The sequence below is a fragment of the Hyperoodon ampullatus genome (genome assembly GCF_949752795.1).
Source record: "Hyperoodon ampullatus genome assembly, chromosome: 5".
NCBI classification, from domain to species: Eukaryota; Metazoa; Chordata; class Mammalia; order Artiodactyla; family Ziphiidae; genus Hyperoodon; species Hyperoodon ampullatus.
This window is the reverse complement of record NC_136918.1, coordinates 132,829,185-132,854,241: the sequence shown is the minus strand read 5'-3', so window position 1 is coordinate 132,854,241 and position 25,057 is coordinate 132,829,185. Positions and strand designations below refer to the sequence as shown.

The 25,057-nt window shown below is 42.5% G+C and overlaps 1 protein-coding gene across 3 annotated transcripts in view; it reads left to right on the top strand.

Annotated features, from left to right (window-relative positions):
- Positions 1 to 25,057, top strand: part of TIAM1 (TIAM Rac1 associated GEF 1) — a gene marked incomplete at both ends in the record, with an annotated part of 138,031 nt that overhangs the window by 69,124 nt on the left and 43,850 nt on the right. For all 3 annotated transcript variants that reach the window (XM_079705045.1, XM_079705044.1, XM_079705043.1), the window contains 2 exons: positions 2,938 to 3,024; positions 11,454 to 11,678. In XM_079705045.1, the coding sequence (XP_079561171.1) occupies positions 2,938 to 3,024; positions 11,454 to 11,678 (312 nt within the window). The remainder of the gene's footprint in view (positions 1 to 2,937; positions 3,025 to 11,453; positions 11,679 to 25,057) is intronic.

Genomic DNA, 25,057 nt, shown 5'->3' with positions numbered 1-25,057 from the left:
TCCTGCTGTACGTCAATTTCAGTATATTGTAAGTTACTAGCACACATCAGCACACATACAAGATCTAACTATAAACCAGATGCTGCTTTCTATTGTAGAACGCTTTAGGGAGGAAATTATGACTTAATAATTCCACTGACTAAACAAATGGAAAGATTTAACACTTGCCTAATTTCTCTCTCTTGCCCCTCCCTCTACCTCAGCCCTCAGGACTCTCTCAGACTTGTTGTTGAAATTAGTTCAAATAGTTTTGTAATAGACTAAGCATGATCCCCTAGGCCGCCTTGAAGTGGATGAATGCATCATTTTAGCAACTGAGTATTCCTTCTTCTCTGGGGACTGGTTAGACTATTAGACTTTTGGTCTTGTGTCCCCTCTATGTCAGAGGTGTCTGCACTTTTCTCACTTTCTCTCTTTCACTGTATCCTGGACTCTGGTTCTGAGTACTTCTATTTTGTTTACTTTGTTGTCCTGATTTTTCTTTGCTCATGAATTTCAGTATGAGGAAACTTCTGGTTATTCAACATATGAGTCTGTCTTCTTCGTTTCTTCACTCAGTTTTAATCACTTCCTTCATTCTCAAGATCATATGCCATTCATGGTGCCTCCTGGTCTTTGTAATTCTAAGCCTTCTGATGGGTGGACATATTGGGTTTATACTGAATAACTCCCTCTGTCTTCTGTTGGCAGTCATTTTGGACCATATTACGTTTGTCTGCTGGGAATTAGATTGTTGCTATCCTATTTAAAAGAAAAAAAATATTCTGACTTGTGCGGCTGACATCAAAAAGTCTACAAATCACAAATTTTGGCGAGGATGTGGAGAAAAGGGAACCTTTCTACACTGTTGGTGGGAGTGTAAATTAGTGCAGTCTCTATGGAAAACAGTAAAGAGGTTCCTTAAAAAACTAAAAATAGAACTACCATATGATCCAGCAATCCCGCTCCTGGATATATATCCGGAAAAAACGAAAACTAATTCAAAAAGATACATGCATCCCAAAGTTCATAGCAGCACTATTTACAATAGCCTGGACATGGATACAGTGGAATATTATTCAGCCAAAGAAAAGAATGGAACATTGCCATTTGTAGCAATATGGATGTGCCCAGAGAATATTATTTCACAGCTTTAGTGAAATAAGTCAGACAGAGAAAGACGAATACTGTATGATATCACTTACATATGGAATCTAAAAAATAATACAAATGAGTACATATTTGTTACTGTAGGAGATGGTTATAATCCCCACCTTCCCTCCACTGTGCAAATTATTGGCATCTTGAAATGGAGGCTGTTCCTTGGGACCCTTGACATCCTTAGTGGTAAGGAAGGAAGGCAGCAGATGAATACCTATCTCCACTGACTTTGGTTTAAGGTGACTTGCAGTAGGCTCTCAACACATCACCTCTCCTGACAATGTGTTCATTTTATTTTTAATAGAATAAAATTTGAATTAAAAATATAATTTAAAAATTTGGTCTCAGAACTTTATAAAATGGTAGCATTTTAGAAAGGAAATGCCTGTATTTTAATGAATTCTATTCATCCTCTCCCTGATGTAGTCCTTGATTCTGTATCTATTCTAACAGATAAAAGAAAAAGAAAATCTCTGCTGCGATGCAGATAAACACACCTGTGTTAAGGCTAATGTCATTTAAGTGGCTCCTGTCTAAAATTATTTTTATTTCAGTGGGACTTCTTGAAGAGTAATCTGAAAGTTAGAAGTTGCTGTAAGAATGGAATTTAAAATAAGAGAATAAAATAAAGACTTTGGAAAGTCCTCAGGGGGTGGGCCCATATAGTTCCCTATCCGAGGGAGTTGCGGTACCCTAGTGGGTGATGGCATTTGGCAGTTTTGCCTACGTGTGCGTATCTATTTCCTGGTCCTGTGAATGGTACAAAAAAACATGTGTTCATTATGACATGAACCGAGAAGTCTCAGTGAATCCCTGGGCCCCAGTCTTTTAATTAATTATTCTATTTTGTTGTTAGTTGCCTGTTTGTTTTTTTTAAACCACTGTTTTTTCCTTTGCCTAAGCCTTATTTTTCTCCCAGAGCTGAAATCATTCATGTCATATCTTTACAATTGTATTAATTTCCATTGCCCTTTTAAGATTATCTACCAAAGTATTTTATCCTGAGGGAAAGTCGGTGTTGGTTGTGGACATTCCATTGATCGATCAGAAAGAGTTTTACATGAGACTGTCTAGAAACAGACGTGACCAAGTCTTGTAGCCATAGGACTGGGAGCACTTAGAACCTCAGGGACTTGATCTGCCTTATTTTCCGAAGGATGTAGCAAAACCCAAGATTAATTAACGAATGGGCTTTGAACTCTGGAAGCCTAGACAGGTATAAGATAATCTTATGATCAGACACTAGGAGAATGTGCAGTCCATCAGTTTCAATATGAAGAAGGATTTCTAAAGTTTGTTGCTACTTCTCCCTGTGTGCAGAATTTTACTAATTAAAGCAGTGTCCACACAGCAATATATATGGATGAACACACACCATACAGTTGTTCTGTTGTGACACATCCTAGGACATAGATTTGCTGAAAAAAAGTCAAGGGGACCCAGATGAGATAAGCTGATTGTTTCTGTTTTATGCTATGGAGGAAACTGTGGAAAAAAAGAAAAAAAAAAGCAAAACTATGGCATTTATTAGCAAGCAGGGTAAAACAAAATCATTTTCTTCCATTTGAGTTGATAGGTAGGTCGTATGAAGATAGATGTACCTGGTAATATTAATTTTTACAGTGACTTCTTTTAGAGTGACCTAAGCATACATTTTTCTGCTTTGTGAAACAATACGAACAAGAAAAAACTATAACCCCAAGCAATGAACATACCTAGTTCACAGCAGATTCTTCTTATTGTTCGCTCAACACTCAGAGGGTGTGGGCCTTACCTGGCTGTCCCTGTGTTTCCTAGGCTTTTCACTTTCTTCTGTGGAAGAAGATGGTGTTCGAAGGCTCTACGTGAATAGCGTAAAGGAAACTGGCTTAGCTTCCAAGAAAGGTAAGTTATCAAGTGTCTTGTCTTGACTTGTTTGTCTTCAATTCCCTTTTGGGTTTCTCTAGTTGGTGGATGAGAAGGATATGCCCAAAGGGTTCACCCCTGAAGAGTATTGAAATGTTGTCTCACCGAAAACTCTTCCAGGGAATACGAGTATTATTTCCATCCGCTCAAGGGTGCAAGGAATGTTGCCTTCTTGGATTTTAAATCTGATTTTGAGCCCATCTCCATGGGGTTGATGGGAAATGCCCTTCTACTCAGAAGTGGTTGTCCTTCCCTACCATCTGGGATGGAATGGAGGTCCCAGGGATCTTCTTGAAGCGGATTATTCGGGAAGACCCCTCTGTGCTTTGGTCTGCACTGGTTGAAGCTGACATTGGCCTTTGCCTGAGCTTGCAAAGGTCCTTCATGTTCTATTGCCGCCATTCATAGAGGAATCTTTGTAGAAGTTGAGCACCTAGGGGTTCAGGATCCTGACTTCCTGCCCTCCTTAGAGAGCTCTTCTCTGCTACACCCTGCCTGCAGCCCTACAAGGGCTCATAGTGTTGTCTGTCTAGGCTACTTGTGGAACCCCAGCTCTCCATACTTTTTCTACTCTGAGAGAATCACTTCAACCTAGATTTTTTGCTTCCTACGTTAGTTTCCTAGGGCTGCAGTAGCAAATGACCACAAACCGGGTGATTCAAAACAATAGAATGTATTCTCACACAGAGGCCTTTCAAACTTCTGGCCTCCTGATGTATTCTCATCAGGAGGCCAGAAGTTTGAAATCAAGGTATTGGCAGGCTTGTTTCCTTCTGGAGCCTCTGCAGGAAGAATCTGTTTCACGGTTCTTTCCAGATTCTGCTGGCTGCTAGTAGCCCATGGCTTCCTTGGCTTGTAGCTGCATCACTCTAATTTCTGCCTCTGTCCTCACATGGCCCTCTTTCCCGTGTGTCTCTCTGTCTTTACATGGCCTTCTTATAAGAACACCGGTCATTGGGTTTAGGACGCACCCTACTCTGGTATGACTTCATCCTGACTTAATTACATCTGCAAAGAACCTCTTTCCAAATAACGTCATGTTCTGGGTGGACTTGACTTTTGGGGGGAACCTGGGCAGGTAGGTAGGGCTTAAAATCCGCCTTCATTTCATTCTTCTTGCTGTGGAATTTTTAGCTTCATCCAGGCAGTGGCAAAATAATGCCCATTGAATATAAAAGTCCAACATGTCTTGGTCAGTTACACTTGGATGTGATACCTGTATCTGTTCTGCTAGAGGACGGTGGAGCAGCTGGGAGAGGATGGAATGCCTGCCTACCTCTCCCACCTCCTCCCATGTTCTGGGGCAGCTTAGGTCTGGGTGTTCATGGCTTACAAGCTTCCTGTGCAGCTTACTTTGCCCTGTGCTGTCAGCACCGGAGAAGTGCTACCCGCAGACTTGGCTCTGCACAGAGATGGCAAAGGTGTGCCCAATCAGAAACAAAGTCCAAGTAATTAATCCACTGCTAACGGCCGTGGACAAGGATTTTCCTTCATTTTTCCTTCCATATTTTCGAGGCCAAAGGCAGTCCAGAGGCCAGAGTTTGACGCCTTCAAAGCGTATCTCAGCTAAGAGCAGAGGTGACGGGGTTTATTCCCCTTTAAACCTCAATCTGATTTTTATCTCTTTCAGCGTGAGTGTGCCGGTTTGCGTGTGGGGGTGGGGAAATACGCTGCCCTGGTTTTAGTCACATCCTGTTTTAGTCCTTTGAATCCAGGAACACTGGTGTTAGATAAAAACAAATGGTCGTCTCCTGCAACTCCCTTGCCCCATATAACACTGTTCTCTGCAGATGCAAGAGTGATGCCCATTTGTCCACCTGGGTGGCAAACTATTCCCAGTATCCGACCTGCAGAGGGCTGTGTCGGGAGAGATATTTGATGTTAAACGTAACCGCTATGTGAAGACCTCCCAATAACGGAGAGCTCCCTGTGGACCATACGGCCCCTTTGTGGACGTCTCTGATTATAATACATCCTCCTCCCTCAGCTTCCGTTCACCGTTTGCCTCCTCGTTTATAGCCAGCCATCGGTGTTCATGATGTGCTTCATGCTAAAACTGTTAAGTCTTTTCCACATTTGACACTTCCAGATCTTTCAACAATTCATTAGAACGTAGAATACAACTCTGGTCCTTGCCCTCTGGACACTATCCAGATGCTGGTTCTGCTAGAGGACGGTCTGGATTTTAGTGTTTCTTAAAATGACCAGAATGTGGTGCACCCAAGGGACGTCTGGTGGCACGCAGCCTAATTAGATCTGAATATTCTGTTTGCATTAATTGAACCTACACTTTATTTATTTTTCTTAGCCACCTTGGGCTTTTGGCCTGTGATGGGCTGATGGGTAATTCCCATATTCCTGCTTTCTCTTGCCTGCCTCTTGCTCTGTGTTGGATCTCACGTTGGCTGTACTTGTAGAGCTGACTTTTGGAACCAAACTGTGTTTACACTTATCTCTGTTCATCTTGGGCCTGTTTGGCCCATTGTTCTGCTCTTGGAATCATCTGAGGTTGGGATCAGGCATCTTCTTTGCTGTCATCTAAGTGTCTTCCAGATGGCTCCACAGGACACAGAGAAAGCTCTGTGCTGTATTTTTCTACACAGATAGATTAGATGCTTCACAACTTTTAGTGTGGGTGGTGGGGATCATTTTTGAGTAGGCTCAAAAATTCCAAAAAAAGTTTTCCTCTTTGTTCTACGAAGTATTAATAATGAGAGTTCATGTCTTGAATATCTTCCACATGCCAAGTGCTGTGCAAAGAGTTTTATATAGATTATTTTGTTGAATCTCATTTAATCCATGCCCCTCTTTACGTATGAGGAAACTGAGGCTGGGAGAGATTCAGTAACATGCCCACGGGCACAGAGCTGTTACACAGTGGGATTGTGACAGAAGGACCCCGACAAGGTGCTTCATTGCCCATCACTGCTGGGCCCCCTGCTCTCACTTATTAATTCTGAGACTAGCTCACTCAGGTAGGCTCTGCATTAGTTTCCTAGGGTTGCCATAACAAACTACCACAAATTGGGTGGCTTAAGAAACAGAACTGGATAAAACTAAAAGCTGGTTCTTTGAGAAGATAAACAAATTGATAAACCATTAGCCAGACTCATCAACAAAAAAAGGAAGAAGACTCAAATCAATAGAATTAGAAATGAAAAAGAAGTAACAACTGACACTGCAGAAATACAAAGGATCATGAGAGACTGCTATAAGCAACTCTATGCCAGTAAAATGGACAACCTGGAAGAAATGGACAAATTCTTAGAAATGCACAACCTGCCAAGAATGAACTAGGAAGAAATAGAAAATATAAACAGACCAATCACAAGCACTGAAATTAAGACTGTGATTAAAAATCTTCCAACAAACAAAAGCCCAGGACCAGATGGCTTCACAGGCGAATTCTATCAAACATTTAGAGAAGAGCTAACACCTATCCTTCTCAAACTCTTCCAAAATATAACAGAGGGAGGAATACTCCCCAACTCATTCTACGAGGCCACCATCACCCTGATACCAAAACCAGACAAAAATGTCACAAAGAAAGAAAACTACAGGCCAATATCACTGATGAACATAGATGCAAAAATCCTCAACAAAATACTAGCAAACAGAATCCAACAGCACATTAAAAGGATCATACACCATGATCAAGTGGGGTTTATCCCAGGAATGCAAGGATTCTTCAATATACACAAATCAGTCAATGCGATACACCATATTAACAAATTGAAAGAGAAAAACCATATGATCATCTCAATAGATTCAGATAAAGCTTTTGACAAAATTCAACACCCATTTATGATAAAAACCCTCCAGAAAGTAGGCATAGAGGGAACTTACCTCAACATAATAAACGCTGTACATGACAAACCCACAGGCAACATCATTCTCAATGGTGAAAAACTGAAAACATTTCCTCTAAGATCAGGAACAAGACAAGGTTATCCACTCTCACCACTCTTATTCAACGTACTTTTGGAAGTTTTAGCCACAGCAATCAGAGAAGAAAAAGAAATAAAAGGAACCTAAATCGGAAAAGAAGAAGTAAAGCTGTCACTGTTTGCAGATGACATGATACTATACATAGAGAATCCTAAAGATGCTACCAGAAAACTACTAGAGCTAATCAATGAATTTGGTAAAGTAGCAGGATACAAAATTAATGCACAGAAATCTCTTGCATTCCTATACACTAATGATGAAAAATCTGAAAGAGAAATTAAGGCAACACTCCCATTTACCACTGCAACAAGAATAATAAAATACCTAGGAATAAACCTACCTAAGGAGACAAAATATCTGTATGCAGAAAACTATAAGACACTGATGAAAGAAATTAAAGATGATACAAACAGATGGAGAGATATACCATGTTCTTGGATTGGAAGAATCAACATTGTGAAAATGACTATACTACCCAAAGCAAACTACAGATTCAGTGCAATCCCTATCAATCTACCAATGGCATTTTTCACAGAACTAGAGCACAAAATTTCACAATTTGTATGGAAACACAAAAGACCCCAAATGGCCAAAGCAATCTTGAGAAAGAAAAACGGAGCTGGAGGAATCAGGCTCCCAGCCTTCAGACTCTACTACAAAGCTACAGCAAACAAGACAGTATGGTACTGGCATAAAAACAGAAAAATAGATCAATGGAACAGAATAGAAAGCCCAGAGATAAACCCATGCACATATGGTCACCTTTTCTTTGATAAAGGAGGCTAGAATATACAATGGAGAAAAGACAGCCTCTTCATAAGTGGTGCTGGGAAAACTGGACAGCTACATTTAAAAGAATGAAATTAGAACACTCCTTAACACCATACACAAAAATAAACTCAAAATGGATTAAAGACCTAAATGTAAGGCCAGACACTATGAAACTCTTAGAGGAAAACATAGGCAGAACACTCCATGACATAAATCACAGCAAGATCCTTTTTGGCCCACCTCCTGGAGAAATGGAAATAAAAACAAAAATAAACAAATGGGACCTAATGAAACTTCAAAGCTTTTGCACAGAAAAGGAAACCATAAACAAGACCAAAAGACAACCCTCAGAATGGGAGAAAATATTTGCTAATGAAGCAAGTGACAAAGGATTAATCCCCAAAATATACAAGCAGCTCATGCAGCTCAATATCAAAAAAAACAAACAACCCAATCCAAAAATGAGCAGAAGACCTAAATAGACATTTCTCCAGAGAAGATACAGAGATTGCCAACACACACATGAAAGGATGCTCAACATCACTAATCATTAGAGAAATGAAAATCAAAACTACAATGAGGTATCACCTCACACCAGTCAGAATGGCCATCATCAAAAAATCTACAAACAGTAAATGCTGGAGAGGGTGTGGAGAAAAGGGAACCCTCTTGCACTGTTGGTGGGAATGTAAATTGATACAGCCACTATGGAGAACAGTATGGAGGTTCCTTCAAAAACTAAAAATAGAACTACCATACAACCCTGCCATCCCACTACTGGGCATATACCCTGAGAAAACCATAATTCAAATAGAGTCATGTACCATGGTGTTCACTGCAGCTCTATTTACAATAGCCAGGACATGGAAGCAACCTAAGTGTCCATTGACAGATGAATGGATAAAGAATATGTGACACATGTATACAATGAAATATTACTCAGCCATAAAAAGAAAGGAAATTGAGTTATTTGTAGTGAGGTAGATGGATCTAGAGTCTGTCATACAGAGTGAAGTAAGTCAGAAAGAGAAAAACACATACCGTATGCTAACACATGTATATGGAATCTAAAAACAAAAACAAAAACAAAATGGCTCTGAAGAACCTAGGGGCAGGACAGGCATAAAGATGCAGACATAGAGAATGGACTTCAGGACATGGGGAGGGGGAAGTGTAAGCTGGGACAAAGTGAGAGAGTGGCATGGACATATATACACTACCAAACGTAAAATAGATAGCTAGTGGGAAACAGCCGCAAAGCACAGGGAGATCAGCTCAGTGCTTTGTGACCACCTAGAGGGGTGGGATTGGGAGGGTGGGAGGGAGATGCAAGAGGGAGGAGATATGGGGACATATGTATACATACAGCTGATTCACTTTGTTATAAAGCAGAAATTAACACACCATTGTAAAGCAATTATACTCCAATAAAGATGTTAAAAAAAAACAACCCAGGACTGTATTCTCCCACAGTTCTGGAGGACAGAGTCTGAAACCAAGGTGTGTTCAGGGCTGTGGTCCCTGGGAGGTTCTAGGGGAGAATCCTTTCTTGCTTCTTCCTTCATCTGGAGGCTCCAGGTGTGGCAGCATCGCTCCAATCTCATCCTCTGTCTTCACATAACTTTCTCCTCTTCTCTCTGTGTCTCTCTTTTGTGTGTCTTTTACAAGGACACTTTTCAGTGGGTTTAGGACCCATCAGATAATCCAGCATGATTTTATCTCAAGATCTTTTACTGAATTACAGGTGCAGAGATCCTGTTTCCAAATAAGCTCACATTCCCAGGTTTGGGGACATGGACATATCTTTATAAGGGCCACCCTTCAACCCCCTACACATTGTTATTCAACCAGTCACAGCAACCTAGAAATTCTTTTATTTATTTATTTATTTAGTTAGTTAGTTAGTTAGTTAGTTAGTTAGTTAGTTAGTTAGTTTTTGGCCGAGTGGCTTGCGGGCTCTTAGTTCCCTGACCAGGGATTGAACCCAGGCCCTAGGCAGTTGGAGCCCAGAGTCCTAACCACTGGACCGCCAGGGAATTCCCGCAAACCTAAAAATTCTTTTAAAAAAACAAAAAAACTTGCAGATGGTTTTAGTTTTTAAGTTGTTTCTTCTTTTTCTCCTTATTTTACCTCCTCTAATATCTAACGAAAAGAATTGTCTCCAAGAGAACACTTAAAAACCAATAACTGCCTTTCACATGTGGAAATTTTGTGTTTTCACTTCAAATGCTGTGATGCCAAAATCTTTCACCTAAAAAATGGAATGGTTAGTCTCCCAGAATTCTGCCTCTGACGTGGAGGAAAACCTTCTCATTTCTCTCCCATTGCCTCCTCACCTGCGATGTTTCTTGGAGTATTTTATGATAGAAATTATTTATTTATTTATTTATTTATTAAAAAAAATTTTTTTATTAGTTTCTGCTTTATAACAAAGTGAATCAGTCATACATATACATCTGTTCCCACATCCCTTCCCTCTTGCGTCTCCCTCCCTCCCACCCTCGCTATCCCACCCCTCCAGGCGGTCACAAAGCACCAAGCTGATCTCCCTGTGCTATGCGGCTGCTTCCCACTATCTATATGATAGAAAATTGATTTCAAGTATTTTGGAAACCTGAGTAAAACTGGCCGATAGGTGTGACCTGGTGAAGTTGGGAAGTGAGAACTTCTCTGCGGAATTATTTTTCTGTGGAATCCGAGTGAGAACTGCGGGTGCCTGAGGGACTGTGTGGCTTTGCGTTTGGCAGTTCATCCTTTGTCTCTGCCTTTCAGTCACTCCCTTTTTCAAGTTTGTTTTTCCACAAACAAACTTAGAAAATAAGAAATATTCTTAGAAAATAAGAATCAGACTCCTTTCTTCTTCTTAACCGAAGGGAAACCTTATTTCCTCTCCTGTTCTTCCCTCATCTCTCCCTCTCTCAAACTGCCGGAATGTTCTTTTAATGTCAGGGGGACCTGCCCCGGGTCAGTCACAAGTTCTTGTTCTCCTAGGCTGAGCGGGTTCACGGCCGCTCCTCTGGGTCCCAAGCTTCGGCAACTCCCCAGCATGCTTTGCAAAAGTAGCAGAACCTTTGGGGACCTCCAAAAGGCCATTCACCCCAAGGTCCTGATGTAGTTTCAAATAAAAGGTGGGGGAGGGAAAAATACGATTGCATTTGGTTCCATAAACTATCATCTCTCAATGTGTTTGGAATAAGATGACCTTCAGTGGTTGTAGCCAAGGAGGTGCCTGCATTTTGGTTCCGTAGAAATGATTCATAGACTTTAGCTGACTGTGCACACGTGTCCACTGTAGCACAAGAAGGCATAGAAATTGCTGCAGTCGGGGAGCCTTTCCATCTTTTCCCCTCAAAATGCTAGGACGATAGCCAGAATTAGCATTTGCGAGGCCTAACTGGCAGATGCTTAGAGCACATAGATCCAAGAAGGAATAAATTTGTTTAGCTGGTGTATTCAGGACAGGATAGGCATGCTGTGACATCCCAGTCTAGAACCTTCCACACCCAAAGACCACGTGATCACCTGATGATCCCCTTTGCACACTACAGCCTGTTTGCAGCAACACCTATAACAGGAGAGCTCGGTGTGCCCTTTCGAAACAGGGCGTCTAAGATGCTGTGATCTGATTTGATGTTGCAGCTGCGTTTATGCGTGTGTGACATTAAACATTTTCCGTCTCGCGTTGGCAGGCCTGAAAGCGGGAGATGAGATTCTTGAGATCAATAATCGTGCTGCGGGCACCCTGAATGCCTCTGTGCTCAAAGATTTCCTTGCGCAGCTGTCCCTGGGCCTCCTGGTGAGGACCTACCCGGAGCTGGAGGGAGAAGCAGAGCTGCTGGGGAGCCCGCCCCTCCGGCTGGACGGCCCCGCCGACCTCAGCGAGAACCCTCTCGCCTTTCTCACCAGCAACACAGGTATGGCTGTGCACCGGGCTGCCCCTCGGAGGCTGCCCATGCGGCTTGCTTATTTCTGTGGATTTCCTGCATCTGGCAGGTCATCTAAGATGTGTAAGATGAGCAGATTACTGAGCTTCCTGTCGAAATTTCAAAGGGGCCAGGAACTCTTGTGCTGGTGGAACTGCTGTTTGGCTGCAATAGAAAGCTTTGTGGTGCTGCTGTTGTTTGTCATTTGGGAGAAAGCTAAATGGGTAGAGGCCACTGTCTCTTGGCTGTGGACGAGAGTTGGAGACACAGGAGTGCCAGGAGTCACTTAAGATGCTGGGGCTCTGGTGCTGCTCTTCCCTGCCTTCCATGGCACCATCCTCCAAGTCACCCACCCCTGCTTTTTCTTCTGTGGAAGAGGAAGATGTGGGGTGAGATAGCCAGAGCGGAAATATGCCCAGAACTGGTGTTTGGTCAACTTTTCTCCTGGGCCCTTGTGACCTAGAGTCTGGACAAGAGCCCATCAGTGGAACCCCCTGCCCTATCCCATCTGCCACTAGTCCTATTTACACGTTTCTTCCCGCTCTTCTGGCAACCTTATACTCATTCAGAAAGGAACAGCTTGAATGCTGCCTGCCCCGGGGAGCCTTCCTGGCACCCCACCAAGCTCCCCAGGACCCTGCAAAGACATCTTTCACATGAGCCCTGCCTCTGTTATACTCTTCTTACTTGCTTGCATCTCTCTCCTGAGTTTGTTTCCTGGTACGAGGCTTAGGTTTTCTTCACTTTGCTACACAGGCGCCCATTCTTGTTCAGCGGGAGAATCAGGGAGCAAGCCCACAGGGGAACAGATACTGCTGTCACTTATCTTACCATGACCTGGTTCTAGAGTTGGGGTTGATTTGGTAAGCTGGGGTTTGGGATTTATTTTCTCTTTAAAACTCAGGTTAAAAAAAGTCTTCATTTTCCACTTCTGAGTGTAGGTATTCTGAGTATTCTTATTTTTCGAAGTCCCTTCTGAAGCTTGACTTGGTAAGAATAAATCACAAGCGGACGCCTTGTGACAGTTCATCCTTTTATTGGGTGGTTCCCTAGGAGAATTTGACAAGTTGAGGCTCGAGAGAATCAATCACACTTAGTTACTGTTGACATCTGACTCATTTTGTCATTGCAGTGCCAACACGCCAATTACACCTTTAGAAAAGGACCCCAGGGAGCTGTGTACCCTTTAAAAAATTATTTTTTAATTTTTTATTGAAGTATAGTTGAATTACAATGTTGTGTTAATTACTGCTGTACAGCAAAGTGACTTAGTTATACACACACATATATATATATATATATATATATATATACATTCTTTTTCATATTCTTTCCTCTTATGGTTTATCACAGGATATTGAATATAGAACCTTGTTGTTTATCCATTCTATATATAATAGCTTACGTCTGCTCACCCCAAACTCCCACTCCATCCCTCCCCTGCCTCCCTTCCCCTTGACAACAACCGGTCTATTCTGTATGTCCCTGATAATGTTTCTGTTTCACAGATAGGTCCATTTGTGTCATATTTTAGATTCCACATATAAGTGATATCATATGGCATTTGTCTTTATCTAAGAGGGAGCTGTGTACCCTTAATGATAGGGAATGGATACCATGAAGGTTGTTCTTTTATGTGACCACAAGATGGCAGGCTCAATCCCGTAAAACTCCTTTCACAGTGGTTTCTGTAAAATGACTGAGTAAGGTGTGTTGTGTTAGATTAGGTTATTGAAAGGACTTTATAAGGTCTGGATGTACATACTACAAACAACAGTGTGTACTCAACCATTTTTGGATTTTTTTTCCTGTCTGAGCCCTTCCTGTGGGTTATGGATATAAAGTAGGTGTTGGCAAACTAAGACCCACTGGCCAAATCCAGACTATGGCCTGTTTTTGTGAATAAAGTTTTATTAGAACACAGTCACGCCCATTCACTGATGTTTTGTCTCTGGCTGCTTTCCCATTGCAATGGCAGAGTTGGGTAGTTAATGACTAGGACACATGGTCTGCAAGGCTGAAAATATTTACTATCTGGCCCTTTACAGACCCCTGATATAAAGTGTGATTGAAATTGCTCATGATTTGTTCCTTTAAACACAATCATAGTTTTGATATATTTCTTTCTTTTGACAAAAGATTTGTGTGCGTGTACGCGCGTTTGCACGCGCACACAGTTTGCCAAGTTTTAAGACCTTTTATTAAAAAAATTTTTTAAGGGCTTCCCTGGTGGTGCAGTGGTTGGCGCAGTGGTTGAGAGTCCACCTGCCGATGCAGGGGACACGGGTTCGTGCCCCGGTCCGGGAAGATCCCACATGCCGCGGAGTGGCTGGGCCCGTGAGCCATGGCCGTTGAGCCTGCGCGTCCGGAGCCTGTGCTCCGCAACGGGAGAGGCCACAACAGTGAGAGGCCCGCATACTGAAAAAAAAAAAAAAAAAAAAAATTTTTTTAATTTAAAAATGTGTTTGTACATAGGTGTCTGTTTTGGGAATATTTGAGTATATTTTGTATATATAGCCCTAACCTGTCAGCAGCTGACCTTACATCCTCCTTCAGACCAGACACCTTTGTAATCTGCGTGCTACATCCACTGAACCTACTGTTGTTTAAACCACATTCAAACTTTTATTTTGGAACCATCCGTAGATTTAGTTATTTGTTTCCAGATCATAACTTGGAACTGACATTTCTTAAGTATTTGCTCTGTCCCCAGACATTAATCTGGATGTTGAAAGTTACAATGATGACTATTACATGATTCTGTCCTCATACTTAACATTTTAGTGTAGTCCTTTGTTTTTTAATTGCTTCACCTTTTAATATTTTGTAGGGATCAAAACTCTTTCAGAGCCAGTGTGCTTGGTCAAGTTAGGTAATCAGCTTGGTTCTAGAATACAGCATGAAAGTAAAGTCACAGTGTGGGTTTTCTGGAAAGTTTCTAAGTTGGTTTCAACATTAATAAATTCCAGAAGAATTCTCAAATGCTCTCAGTAGTGGCGGCCCCATCAGACTGCCTGGAGGCAAGCAGTCACTCAGGCTCCCCACCTGGGTCTCGGCGTGTCTGCCTTCTGGTTGCTGCCATTTCCTCGTCCCTATCTAACAGTGCAAGATAAAAGAGGGGGCAAGTAAACAGGATAAAATAACCTGAAAGGTGGTTCCATAATGAGGCAGAGTTTATAAAGCAGTGTGCACAGACAGCTGCAGTGACAGTAGAAAACAACTGAGAAAGTGTGTACATTGGGCAGGCTGGACTATAGCCTTCATCTAAATATAGAAGTAACTAAAAATAAGAAGCCTCCTGAGTGACGGATTTGAGGTTTGATCCAGGGACCATCTTAGGGTGGTCATAGTGGATGTGAGGCTGCCTTGATGGAGGGCCTGGCCGTGTTCACAGGCACCCTGGCTGGTGCCCGTCTGTAGGAGGCTGGGCCTGTTGATTGCCCCATTTTACAAGTCCAAGTATGCAGACGTGGCCTTGATCCTGCCCTGAGAATTCTGATTGAAATATGTGGTTAGCTTTCAGGGCTGGATTATTTGTGAAGCCTTTTTTTACGGAGAGGTTTGTTTCCTCGAGGTAGAAATATCACTACCTAGTGGCTAAGAGTGGGCTCTGGAACCAGGTTCCTTGGGAATGAGTCCTATTTTTATATGTTTATTAGCTTCATGACTTTGAACAGATTACGCTTAATCTCTCTGTGCCCCGTGTCCTTGTGCATAAAATGGTGATCGTACCACACCACTGTCAAACACGGTTGTTGTAAGGAATGATTGAGTGATGAAAGTGAGGTGTTTAGAATATGTTCTAAGAGGTACTCAAATGTTATGCATTCAAAGCACAGTCTCTTGTGGGGATGGGAAGATTCTCTGGCTAGTAACCAGAGGCTGCTCGGTTTTGATCTCCTCACTGCCCTCTCTTCCACTTCAATCTGCACCAGGTGGATTGTCTGATAACTAAGTTTATGAAGTATACTTAAGGTAGTTTCCTTCCCCAGGTAGAAAGAAGGAGATTCTGCAGTCTAGAAGGCTGAGACCCCTGGGCCCCTTTTCAGAGATCATGATTCCCTTGGTCTGAGGTCGGGGCTGGGTTTGCACGTGTTGGATGGTTGCTTAAAAATCCTTAGGTGATTCTAACGTGCACCTAAGATTGGAGGCTACTCCCTTAGGTCACCGACTATTCTTGGTTATTGATCTTCTTTTTTTCATCTGGGTGGAATGGTAAGATGATTGGAATCTTATGGTCCCATGCAGACCATCTATAGGGGTGTTTGTGGATAACATTCTGTGGTCTGCTTCATTGAGATTTCTGTAATGACACCCTGGTAGGTAATCTTTATCCTCCTCTTCCTCAGTATAGGAGGGACACGTGGTGACTGGATTGCCATGTTGGCTTGGAAAGCCAGGGGCTGGAGAATAGATTCCATCCTAAGTGTTCTCTCTAATAAGACTCAGTTTCCATTCTTGGCCATTGGCCATTCCATGTGTCCTTGTAGAAATCTTCTTGGGGCTACTCTTCATCTTTTTTCTTTTTTCTTTTTTTTTTCAACAGTGGTTTAGGGACAGACTGGTAAGAAAATGGGGGAAGGGGGTCCAGGCAGAAAGCTAGTTCCTTCGGTGGCTATTATTTTAGAAAGAGCCTGAAGTGAAGGGGAAGTTGGCCTAGGAAGTTGCAAAACTCTGTTTCTGTGAGCTTTCCAAAAAGCCTCTGTAATGTTCCTGTGTGATTTATTTTGAATACTGATCTCATCTGGTGCTACTGACATTTGGGGCCAGATAATTCTTTGTTGTGGGGGGCTGTCCTGTGCCTTCATGTTAGCAGTATTCCTACAAACAACTCTCAGCTAGTCGTTTTTAACCCCCTCCCTGCAAGTTGTGTCAAAAATAATCTTCAGACATTGCTAAATGTCCCCACAGGGGCAAAGTCTCCAGTTGAAAGCACTGGCCTGGTTGATTAGAATGTATATACCTACACTCCCCAGTTAGGGAACTGTTACAGTGAACGTCAATATAGGAAAGCAGGGCTTCCCTGGTGGCACAGTGGTTGAGAGTCCCCCTGCCGATGCAGGGGACACGGGTTCGTGCCCCGGTCCGGGAAGATCCCACATGCCACGGAGCGGCTGGGCCCGTGAGCCATGGCCGCTGAGCCTGTGCGTCCAGAGCTTGTGCTCCGCAGCGGGAGAGGCCACAACAGTGAGAGGCCCGCGTACCGCAAAAAAAAAAAAAAAAAAAAAAGAAAGAAAGCAAATCTAGATCTAAAATTATTTTAATAATAAGTTTCAGAAAAACAAAAGCCCCCAATTTTATGCAAGTTATAAGAATCATAATTCAAGGGGCATCCATGGTATCTTTCCAAGGCTTCAAGATGTCTGTTTGTCTCTCTCACTTTAAGTTCTGTCCTTAAGGCTCACATTCATTTGACTTTAGCACTGGCTTCTACCCGTTAAAGACAATTAGGGCCAGCCTTGGGTTTGGAGAGTCAGCCCCCTTGATCTTACTCTGTCTGACGCTGAGTGAAAGATCGCAATCCGCAGTGAGCACAGATAGCCCTCCTGCAGGAAGTAGATTAAGCACCCTTTGCTGTAACAGGAAAGGCTTCTGTGACAGCCAGGAGAGCCAAGGCATCTTGGTCAGAGCAAGGATTCGTTAAGCACTCAACAGGCTTTGATTTGCCAGGCAGTGCTTGCTTCCCTGCAGTGCCTGTGAAATGCAAGGTTCTGTTTTGGGCTGATGTTCCATGCAGATTGTCTGGTGCTCCATTCTGCAAACAGAAGACAACCAGACAGCAGGAGGGGAATCAAAGAAAGAGGAACTGCACAGATTTACCTTCCTACAAACAGATATGGTCCCATTCTCCAGATTCACTGAAGTCTCACAGATACCAGTAGCACATGACCTTCTAGTTGTTTGTCGATAAAATTTGGAGCCATGTGCGTTTTGTAAACTGTCTGTGTGCAATGCTTATTGTCAAACAGCACATGGCCCGCTTCTGTGGGCCCTGCTAGGGAAACCCTAACGCCTAGTCCTGATTTCCAGCTGGATTTGATTAATGACACCCGTTGAGTCCTGTGTGTGGAAAAAAATGTTGTTTCAGAGATTAAGAGCCTCCATTTGTATCATTTTAAAGAACGTTAGTAGATTATATATTATTTGAGTTTCAGAACAAGCTGATAGGATTGGGAAGGGCTATATCTACAGTATTTATGGATTAAAAAAATGTTTTCTGGAGAGAAACAGACACTGGGGTTTTGTGAAATTTGGTTGGAAAGAAGTTATTATTTGTCTCCCAAGTTAAAATTGTAGTGTTTTTCCTTTTTTTTTCATAGTGTATATTTAGCTCTCCCCAGTTTTTTTTTTTTTTCCTTTATAATTGTTTTGGTTTTGTTTTCTTAGCTTGGGGGAGGGTCAAGTGTTTATGCTGATCTTATATATTATGAGTGTGTCTATGGAATTCTTATTCTTATATGACAGTAAAATGGCTGAAAAGCAAAATAAAATCATCGCTTAAAGACTAGATTCCAGCTAAATGTCTTTATTGGCCGTGTCTAACCTTTTCTTGCTCCCTTCCCCTCAGTCGTTTCTTTCACTCAATAACCAGTTATGATTGGTTCGCCTTTGGAAATGTTTGAGTTGGAGAATCTACTAGTTTAACTTACATTGTTCATATATCTCATAAGGCAAAGATTCTTTTCCTTCCTCCATTAAGTTTAAGTCCCTAATGGGCTTAAATGGAGCCTTAGTGAATGCATCTCATCCAAGTAAATCAAAGATAAATCAAAATGTAAGCTTACATTCATGTGTTTGTACTGCTTCTGACCTCATTGTTGTCTATCCGGCTAACGGTGAGTGGGACGTGCTAGCAGCAAAGGTTTCCTCAGTCACAAAACAATCACATTATGATGTGAAAATAATTTGAAGAAGCAGAGAAATGATCACACCTGTTCACAACAATGAATGTTATTTATGGCAGCTTTTGAGATAGCCTATAGATCCTGTCCTGCTGGGCCTCAGCCCTGCCCTGTGCTTCCTCATTCTCTGAGACTGCCCACCCACTGTTCATCTTTTTTTTTTTTAATTGGGGTAGAACTGACATATAACATTATATTAGTTTCAGGTGTACAACATCATGATTTGATATTTGTATACATTGCAAAATGATCACCACAATGTCTGGTTAACATCCATCACGATACATAGTTATAATTTTTTTTCTCGTGATGAGAACTTTTGAGATCTATTTTCTTAGCAAATCTCAAATATATAATATAGTATTATTAACTATAGTCGTCATGCTGTACATGACATCCCCATGACTTATGTATTATAGCTGTAAATTTATACCTTTTGACCCATTTCACCCACCTGCCCCCCAGCCCCCTACCTCTGACCACCCCCAATCTGTTCTCTGTATCTGTGAGGGTTTTTTTGTTTGTTTTTGTTTTTGTTTTGCTTGTTTTGTTTTAGATTCCACACATAAGTGAGATCATACAGTATTTGCTTTGCTCTGACTGACTTATTTCCCTTAAGCATAATGCCCTCAAGGTCCATCCATGTTTTTGCAAAGAGTCGATTTCCTTCCTTTTTATGGCTGAATAATTCTCCACTGTATACCCCTGCTCATCCTTTGTCTCTTTAGTTTTGGCCCTGCTTCCTCTCTGTGCTGCCACGTGTTAACTGGCGCTTCTTTTATGCCAGGTGGTGATGTGCTAAGTGCTGGGCATAGAGTGAAGTGGGACAGGCAGTTCCCTGCTTTGATTACTTCCTCAACCAGCTCTCAGCCTTGTCTTCAGCTTTCTGGAGCCCTCTGCATGTGTACTGGTAATTAAATGGGGACAGCTACCTCCACGACAAAGGGAATAATCCCTTCAGGGTCTGCTCTTAGAGGAAGGTCTCTTGTGGTAAAGGAAGAGGAAGTCGCAAATCTGTGTTTGTATGGGGTTGCATAGAAACTCGACAATGGTGTTCTATAAGCCTCTTCAGCCGGGAAGTGTTCAGAGAAGGCCTTGAAGTGTGGGAACAAAAACAGGACTTTTTCCTGGTTTGGATTCCCTGTTCCTGCCATGCCAGTGTCTCTCTTCAGCATTCTTTTTTTTTTTTTTTTTTTGCGGTACACGGGCCTCTCACTGTTGTGGCCTCTCCCGTTGCGGAGCACAGGCTCCAGACGCGCAGGCTCAGAGGCCATGGCTCACGGGCCCAGCTGCTCCACAGCATGTGGGATCTTCCCAGACCGGGGCCCGAACCCGTGTCCCCTGCATCGGCAGGCGGATTCTCAACCACTGCGCCACCAGGGAAGCCCTCTCTTCAGCATTCTTGAAGGGCAGCACTGTCAATTCCTGCCTCTCTGGCTCTCTTGGATGACTAAGTTCCCCCTACCCATGTGTTGGCTATCTACTGCTATGTAACAAACCACCCAAAACAACCATTTAATTTGCTCACTGTGCTCAGCAGTTTGGGCCGGGCTCAGCTGGATGGTTGTTCTGCTCTCCTTGCCTCAGTCACTCTTGTGACTTTGTCATCTGGGCTTGACTGGGGCTGGTTTAAGATGGCCTTACTCACATATATGGTGATTGGTTGGCTGGACCCCTCTTTCCTTGAGGTCTCTCATCCTCAAGAAGCTAGCTTGGGGGTTTCATTGTATGGTGGGTCCAGGGTTCCTGGAGGACCAGACAAGAACCTGCAAAGCCACTTGTAGCCTTAGCTCAGAAGGCTTCATATATCACCACTTATGTCACATTCTGTTGGCCCAAACAAGTCACAAACAAGGCCAACCCAAATTCATGGGGTGGGGTCATTGACACAAAGATCCGTGCTTAAAGGGATGGGAGGAATCATCACTGTCATCTTTGCCAGTTGTCTACCACAATTGCATTGCCTTTTCTCTTTCTCTCCTATTTTATTAATTTTTATCTTCAGTTAAGGGCAGAAGCATAGCTAATAGGGTAAAAAAAGAATATAGGGCTTCCCTGGTGGTGCAGTGGTTGAGAGTCCGCCTGCCGATGCAGGGGACACGGGTTCGTGCCCCGGTCCGGGAGGATCCCACGTGCCACGGAGCAGCTGGGCCCGTGAGCCATGGTCGCTGGGCCTGCACGTCCGGAGCCTGTGCTCCGCAACAGGAGAGGCCACAGCAGTGAGAGGTCCATGTACCACAAAAAAAAAAAAAAGAATATATGCTTTAGAATCAGATAGACCCACAGTTATTGATTCATAGGACTTCTTTTATATTCTAGATATTAATATTTTTTGCCAGTTATATGTGTTGAAGATAACTTTTCTCCGTCTATAATGTATCTTGTTGCCTTTATGGTGCCTTTTGACAAAGAAAAGTCTTTAATTTTAGTAAAATCTGATTTTCTATCTCATAGAATTTGTGCTTTTTTATATCTTGTTTAAGAAATCCTTCTCTCTCCCCTGGGCAACAAACATTTTCTTCTATATTTCCTTCTGAAAGATTTATAGTTTGGACTGTTCACTTTCTGGTTTATACCTCCCTGGTACTGATTCTTATGAATGATGTGAGTTAGGGTTCAGCTTTTTATTTTCCCATGTGGGTAATCTGCTGTCCTAGCCACATTATCAAATGTTCCATTCTTTTCCCCTGGATCTGCAGTGACACATCTGCTGTACATCACACTTCCATACACGGGTGGGGCTGTTTCTGGGACTCTCTGTTCTGTTAGCCTGTCTTCTTGCTAATTCTGCACAGCCTTATATTATTGTAACTTTAAATACATTTTGATATCTGGTAGGGAAAGTATCCCAGTCTTATTTTTCTTCTCTAAAACTGTCTTTGGTATTACTAGCCTTTTGCGCTTTCATAACAAATTTAGTTCCAAAAATAATGCTGCCAGTGTGGTCTGTCTGAATTCAGATTCTTTGGCATTTGTTGAGATTTGTGTTATGGCCTCCTATGTGGGCTCTTTGCATAAACTGCTAATCCTTGTGAGTAGGGTTTAAAATTCATGGATCAAGCATAATAATTCTTGATGTTTACATCTATAGTCTGACTAAATCTATTTTGTGTGGCATTTGGAGAGCGTTCTTTACGTTCGCCTAATATATTTTCCATCCCTATACTTTCAGTCTTCTGTGTCTTTTTGTTTAGGTCTGTTTCTTGCGTATAAGCATATAGGTGGGGCTTTGTATGACATTATTTCGGTTTTTATCTAAACATGAGGTTTAAATATTGAGTTTAGTCTACGTTACATTTATTTAGAAGATCCATGTATTTTGTCTCGTTTCTATCATCGTATTTTGCTGTCTTGATCTTGTTTGTTCTTCCTGCCCTTTCCTGTACTCTCTTTTGGCTGAATTTCTAAACTCCACTTTCCCCTTTCAACTTATACAGTCTAATTCTTTTCTTTTAGTGGTTGCCCTTAAAATTTTAACATGATTTCTAACAAAACAAGACCAAATTCTTTTTACTCCTCACTTGAAGCATAAAAGGACCATGAAATGGTTTAAATACAATCACCCACCATTGCTTTAGTTTCATCTTGTATGTCTTACCTCCAAATGCCTTTTTGGATGTGTGTGGAGTGTTGTTTCATACACTACGACTTGCCTGTGTGAATATCAGGTCTCTATTTATCTCTCTGGTAACCTTGTATACCAGATTATACATGCGTGCGTGTGTGTATATATATTTTCCCAGCCGAAGTACATCCTTTAGAGAATTGTTTTTTAGCGAGGTTCTGTATTAGTAAACTTTCTCACTCTTTGTCAAATGATTTTGATTATATTTTTCTTCTTGAATACTATTTTAGCTTGAAATACAATTGTGTTGATAGTTTGAGCATTTGAGAATTTCTGTGCTCTAGTGAGATAATGTCTTCAGATAGGCCTTCCTAGCTTCTTTCTTCAACTCTTATTCTTATCCATTGAGTGTTTCAGTTCAGTGATTATAGTTCTCATTTCTAAAAAATTTACTAATTTACCTGGTCTTTTTTGAAAGTCTCTCTTTTCTTGTCCCCCGCCCCCCTTTTTTAAAAGCGTACTCGTTTGACAATCTCTATCTGATAATTGCGGTATTATTTCTTGGGAGTCTGATTCTGCTGCTTGTTGTGGCTGTTGCTTCTCCCTCATGGGGACTTGGTTCTCCTGTGTTTATAATAATGGATTATAGGTTCTTGTTTGACCCAGCTTATGTCTGACCATTAATATGATCCCATCATTAAGGATGAATCCCTCTAGAGCAGACTTGTTGTGGCTTCTGCCAGATGCCCTTGGAATACAAATTTAGAACGACTTTATGGCAATTTTTCATCTTGAGGATCACGGACTGAATTCCTGTATTGAAGTCCTAACCCCTGATGTGAGGGTCATTAGGAGTCAGGGGCCGTTGGGAGGTAATTAAGTTTAGACAAAGTTACGAGCTGGATTAGTGTCCTTGTAGGAAGAGGAAGAGAGACCAGGGTTCACCCCCCTCTCCTTGCACCCGCAAAGAGCGGTCATGTAGGTGCCCAGTGAGGTGGCGGCCATCTGCAAGCCAGTGAAAGGGCCTCACGAAGGAAAGAATCTGCTGGCACCTTGATCTTTGACTTCCAGCCTCCAGAACTGAGAGAAATAAATGTCTGTTGTTTAAGCGACCCAGTCTGCGGTCCTAGTTACAGCAGCCTGAGCAGACTAAGACATTGGAGTCTGCAGAATGTAGGACATAGTGTAAATTTGAATCTCAAACACCCGTGCAGCCAGCCTGTGGTTGTCATCTCCAAGAAGAAACCCTTCTTCCTCCATCCCCACTCATCCCAGAGTATGGGCAGAGTTAAATCAGCTTCCTTTTTCCTTCTTTTTTTTTTTTCCTCTTTTGCCAGTGAGTACTTCTGAAAAAAAATCTGTTTGAGTCTTTTTGGGGTAAAAGTGTAGCCCTTCAAAGGAACCATATGAATGTGGGAGATTTGATTCTAACTCTCCAGTTTGTACTGACCCAACAGTTGTTTTCTGTCTCACGGCTTCACAGTTGACACCAAAGGCTCCAGGGCTGTGGTTCCCAAGCTGGGATGGTTCTGCTGTTGGGCTCTGTAGGGGTGCGTGTTTGATTGTCACAGTGGCTGGGGAGTGCTCAAGGTACTTAGAACCCAGGAGCCCAGGGGGGCTAGTGCCCTGTGTACCTGCCATGTGTACAGTTTTCCTCCTAAACGTTTTCCCCTCCTGACACCAACAGGTTCCCGCTCCCTTTGGGAAACGCTGCTCTAGGGTTTGGAGTTTGGAGCCTGATGGATTACTCAGCACTGCCATGGCTTTGGGACTGGCCCACCCCTCCTGCTTCCTTTGTCTTCTTCACTTTGGGCTCTGGGGATTTCTTGGAGCTCAGCTTTATGTTTAAAAAGGATTTGGGGAGACTTCCCTGGTGGTCCAGTGGTTAAGACGCTATGCTTCCACTGCAGAGGGCACGGGTTCAGTCCTTGGTCAGAGAACTATCCGCATGCTGCACGGCGCAGCCAAAAAAAAAGAAAAGAAAAGAAAAAAATATAAAAAGAATTTTGTTCTATTTTATTGATACTTAGAATTTCTAAGTGTTTTGTAGAATTAGGGGTTTTTTGCTTCCTTTTTAGGATACCTGGCCCACGGTATTGTTAACAATGAAAATCCTTTCATTCCTTTTCCCATTATTTTGGGAGCAACCTCTAGAGCCCAGACATTATGATATACAGTGGAGATAGGCAGGGTCACAGTATTTGGCTGTACCGTCTGGGGGTCGCCATTATGCAGATTACAGCGTGAAGGTGACCTTGTGTACAGCCTCGCCACCCTGCTTAGTGCTGAGGGAGCGTGGTTCCTGCCATCTCAGAGCTTAACGCTGTTCAAATCCTCCCCTTCTTTCTAGCCCCAGAATCTAGGTCATTGCCCCCATTTAAAGTATTCAGTCACTCTTTTTTCCTCTGGTGGTGACGGTGTGACATTGTTGATATCCACTAAGTTAAGTGGGCCTCTTTCTTTGATGGCTCCCACCATGTTATTGAGTGAGGAAGTAATTAAAAGAAGTGCAAGAAAATCGTAGAGCCAGAACTCTACGACTGGGTGCGGGGAGGCGAGGGGAAACTTGCAAACCATAGAAGGTAGGCGTTCGCTTCATTGGTGCTTCATTCCAGAGGAGGGGAAGGGGACCACAGGACGCAGCCTTGGAGCGAGGTTTGCTCAGGGATTGGCTTCTTTCCTTAGTTTCCCAACCAACCTAGAGTTTGATCAGAAAGTCATGCTAAACAGCTTGTGACTGTAACCGTGTCATTGGAATAAGGCAGCCTCTTTGCAGACTGACGCTTTCATCCAAAGAGTCAGAAAGTGGCTCCTTCTCTTCTTCTCCTCTTTCTTCCCTTCTCTTTCTTGTCTTCTCTTTCTTCCCTTCTTTTCTTCTCCTCTTTCTTCCCTTCTCTCTCATC